This window comes from Pyxicephalus adspersus, chromosome 5, assembly GCF_032062135.1.
Source record: "Pyxicephalus adspersus chromosome 5, UCB_Pads_2.0, whole genome shotgun sequence".
NCBI classification, from domain to species: domain Eukaryota; kingdom Metazoa; phylum Chordata; class Amphibia; order Anura; family Pyxicephalidae; genus Pyxicephalus; species Pyxicephalus adspersus.
In genome coordinates, this window is record NC_092862.1 from 17,469,658 (window position 1) to 17,474,409 (window position 4,752).

The following is a 4,752-nucleotide window of genomic DNA, read 5'->3' on the forward strand; positions in this document are numbered from 1 at the left end:
TCTCCATCTTTTCCTTTCTTTCCCTCTCTAAAATAATGTACCGGTTCCGACTTACATACAAATTCTACAAACCTACAAAAAGGGACTCTCTCTCTTCCTTTCTCTCCCTCTCTCCCTCTATCTCCCTCCCTCTCTCTCTCTCCCTCTCTCTCCCCCCCTCTCTCTCCCTCTCTGTGTCATATATGCTCCCAATTATTATTATCAATAATATTATTAAACTATATATAGCACAAACATATTACACAGTGCTGTACATTAAATTGGGTCTGCAAATGGCAGACACATACAAGCCATGGCAGAGGAGGAGGAAAGGCCCTTGCCCAAAGAGCTTACAATATAAGTTCTCCCAGTTTTTATTATTTTATCCTGAACTTACAGGTCTCCATGGTGTACCATGAGCTGTACAAGTACTTACAAGTAAAGCTAAGCACAGGTCATCCCCATTACTTTGCATGACAAGAATCTAAATAACTGAACAGAGAACTTTCTGCAGCAGGACCATGGTACACCTATGTGGTTTGCAGGTAAGTAGTTTATGTAGTGTTGGGTGCTGACACCTGTGCGCAGGCTTCTGATCCTCTCCTCTGCGCTGTCCACACTGGAGGTGCTGAAATCCCCCAGCAATGCTAATGCCATATTAATGCGATCAGACAGAAGAGAATGCCAGTGCTTCTCCTGCCTGACCTGGGCAACTTTTCATCCCCAAAGGGAGGACTCATCCAGGACAATAGGGTTATTTCTGTATGAGCCAGCACAGGAGGAGGCATTCTTTTCCCAGGTAGTCACGACTTTAGTGCTGAGCAGCAGCTGCCTCTTCTTACAAGATAGAAAACACATCCGCATAGCACTCATGTTACCAACCCTGTTCTGCTCAGATGTCCCATCTCAATCAGAGGATGGAGGAAGCCTTAGGATGCGACCTCGTTCCAGCAGCGGTAACATGAACCTAGCGACACCCTTCAATGCCTATGAAGATGGGGATTCGGATTCTGCGCTGTCTTTGGACTCCAGCGTTTTTTGCAGCGATTATACAGCGGCTCCTCGGGACCATCTAACCATTAATGTCGGGGGGAGCAGATTTGTTTTGTCTCAGCAGATCTTATCTTGCCACCCTCAGACCCGCCTGGGCAGGTTGGTCACCTCTGGAGGAGATGAGGTCTATGAGCTGTGTGATGATGCCAACTTGATGGACAATGAGTATTTCTTTGATCGTAGTTCTCAGATGTTTGAGTACATCATGAAGTATTACAAGACTGGACGTCTCCATGTGATGGACCAGTTGTGTGCAGTGTCTTTCCTCCAGGAGATAGAATATTGGGGCATTGACGAGCTGAACATTGACCATTGCTGCAGGGATAGGTATTTCAGGAAGAAACTGAAGAGTGAGACCTTGGACATTAAGAAAGATGAAGAAGAAATAGAGGTTGAAGAAGATGACTTCACTGGAGTTGTCTTTGAGGAGTTGAGACAGAAGCTCTGGGATGTCCTGGAGAAGCCTGGGTCTTCTGTGGCAGCCAAGACCTTTGGCACAGTCTCCATGACTTTTGTCATTGTCTCCATAGCTAACATGGTCCTGATCTCCTCTGAGGTCAGCTCTATAGAACCTCCACTGTTGAATGTATTGGAATATATCTGTGTTTCTTGGTTTACAGTAGAGCTGGTCCTTAGGTTCCTCTGTGTGAGGGACAAGTGGCGGTTCATGAGAAGTGTGGTCAACATCATAGACATCATGGCTATTTTCCCCTTTTATATTACTCTCTTGGTGGAAACTTGGTATGGTGAGAGCACCGACCTTGAAAATGTTGGGAGAATAGTGCAAGTCTTGAGGCTTATGAGGTCCCTGAGGATGCTAAAACTCGGAAGACATTCAACAGGTAAGGAATTTCTTCTGACAGCACAATTAAGGATTAGGAATATTTTATTATTATTTAGGAATCACTTAGCATTATTACTTTTAGTGACCAGAACTGAACTAGGCATTACCCTAAGGTGAGCTGTGACTGCATCAGTGGGTGTTCTGGTATATGAGTTTTATGAGGCTTTTATTTAATTTAGTGTTGTGTTAAATAAATATGAAAAATAGACTGAAAGTGAACTTTATCTCATAATATGATGTAACTGGGGTTAAATACATGCACCAGGACCTCCTGGAGAGATTTTTGAGGGTGTCCTTTGGCACAGTATATATTAAGAAAGGGGAAAAGGAGATGGAGGTTGAGGATGACAACTTCACTGGAGTTGTGTTTAAGGAGCTGAGACTGACGCTTTGGGATAAGCCAGGGTCTCCTTTGGTGGCCAAGACCTTTGGCACAATCTCCATGACTCTTGTTATTGTATCCATACCCAACATGGTCCTGATCTTCTCTGAGGTCAGCTCTATAAATCCCCGACTGTTAAATGTATTTGAATATATCTGCATTTTTTGGTTTATATTAAACTGGTCCAGTAGAGATAGTGCCATTTCATGAGGAGTGTGGTCAACGTCAGGGACATCATGACTATCTTGCTGTTTTTTATTTTTGTCTGCCCCCACCATATTAAGGTGGATGATTGAAAATGAACATCAACCTTGAAAATGTTAGAGGAGTGAAAATTGAGGCTTGTGAGGTCCCTTAGGATGTTAAAACTTGACAGACATTCAACAGGTAATGAATTTCCCCTCACACCATAATTACAGTTTTATATTGCAGGTAATACTGTGAGTCATATTTAGGTATACACTGCTTACTTTATCCTCAAAAAGCCCTCACGTATATACTGGCCAAAGAAGAACTAGCCATTACTTTGGAAAAGCTGTGACTATAGCAGTGGGTGTTCTGGAATATCAATTTTGAAGACAAAGGTGGTGTGTAAAATAATTTTGAGAAGAGGGCTGGAAGTTGACCTTGTCTCTATAATATGATGATGGATATATGGCAAACACACTGGTGCAGACTGGAAAGACCAGATTCTTTTGTAGGTGACCTTAAACCTTCATAACTAACATGGTCCTGAGCCCCTCCAAGATCAGTGCTGTAAACCCACCTCTGATAAATGTATTAGAATTCAAGTGTATCTTCTGGTTGACATTAGAGAACAGGGCAGAAATAGCCATTTCATATAATGAACTTTAACTACAGTCATGAGTGTTCTGGTGTATAAACCAAAGGGAATTGAGTTAATTTGCAGGCTGCTGTGTGAAGTGAGAATTTGACTATAATTGGAACATATCTCCATAATGTGGAGTTTAAGAGAAATGTGGTTTTAATATTTAAAGTAAAATTATTTGTGGTATACATCTAACCAAACCATTTTTTAATGGAAAGCCTTTAAATAATATCTGTTTTCGTTAACCCCCCTTAACATACGTTCTTTAGTCCCAAAGACAATTTTCATAGATATTGACCACACATTTTAGTCTATCCTGGTACATAATGGTCTCTGCTTTATCTAGAATTATTTAATTCAACAAAATTGAAAAGTCATTTCCTTAGTGACTCTGTCTTAGGTACGTATACAAAGTCTATTGTAATTAGAAAGGGATTGGAGTGCAGCATGCTTTGCAAATTGCTGTTTGCACAGAGCAATGGGGCACAGCTGATGATTAGAATCATATCAAGGGATAAAGAAAGACTTAACTTGTTACATTCTTTAGCAATTTGAAGATCAGGCAAACAACATCTTTGTTGGACGTGTTGACAGCATCAAAACCAATGCCTGCTTTAAACAGTACCTACCAAAAAGTAAATGCTTCAGTGTTCTCCCTAGGCCCTTTTAGCTGGGTGTACCACCCAGGACTTTTCAATAACACTGGGGAACGCATTTTTTGTTGAGTTAGATCTTACACTTGTGTTTACTAATTTTTGGGTGGTGAAGCCATAAATGACTCCAGTTTTTTGCTATCACATCCAGTTTTTACGAGACAGGGTACGCTCCTTTTTTGTCAAAAAACATAGAAAATTTACAAATAATTAAAAAACAATGAAATATTAACTTGAATGTACTGTTTATTTAAATTTATTTTATTCTTACAAAGGATTTATTGTTACTTCAAATCTTAGTGGAATTGTTCACCTTGCCCATCATTGACCGCACCAAGGTTTTCTGGGAAGTTAGAAAGATGGCTATGCAGAAAATGCACCTTGATGCTCATATTGCAACCAAGCATTTTGTAGCTCTCCAAGAGTTTCTGAACAAATTCTGTGTAATTATTTGCTTGTGTGTTTCCAAAAAGTCCTTGACAATGACTTTGAATGATAACCAAGCATTCTTTTGGACTTCTGACATTACCCTGATGAAATGTTCATCTTTGATGAGCTGCCGAATATGTGGACCATCAAACAGACCGGCCTTTATTTTTTCAAATGACATTATGAAATGCCAAAACGAGGTACTTGAAACGGTCTTCTTTAGTTGGCAAAGCTTTAACAAACTGCTTCATTAGAATCAGTTTCATGTGGCGGCAATATATTATTCTTTCTATCAACAGCCGGCACTGGGATTTCATCTGAATGAGCCACTGGGCGTATAGAGGATGGTAGACTAGGATACTCTATATTACATATGGGCAGCACAGTGGCATACGGGCAGCATGGTGGCTCAGGGGTTAGCATTCCCGCCTTTGCAAGGCTGAGTCTCAGGTTCAAATCCCAGCCAGGACTTTATCTGCATGGTTTGCAGGTTCTCCCATGTCTGCATGGGTTTCCTCTGGGTCCTCTAGTTTCTTCCCACATCCCAAAAACATGCAGTTAGGTTAATTGGCTTCCTTCTAAA

At 41.0% G+C, this 4,752-nt stretch overlaps 1 protein-coding gene across 1 annotated transcript in view; it reads left to right on the forward strand.

Moving 5' to 3' along the window:
- The first annotated feature begins 850 nt into the window (after positions 1-850).
- The window catches only part of KCNV1 (potassium voltage-gated channel modifier subfamily V member 1), a 20,340-nt gene continuing 16,438 nt past the window's right edge, over positions 851-4,752 (forward strand). Inside the window, exon 1 of the mRNA XM_072413273.1 lies at positions 851-1,874. Within this exon, the coding sequence (XP_072269374.1) occupies positions 851-1,874 (1,024 nt within the window). The remainder of the gene's footprint in view (positions 1,875-4,752) is intronic.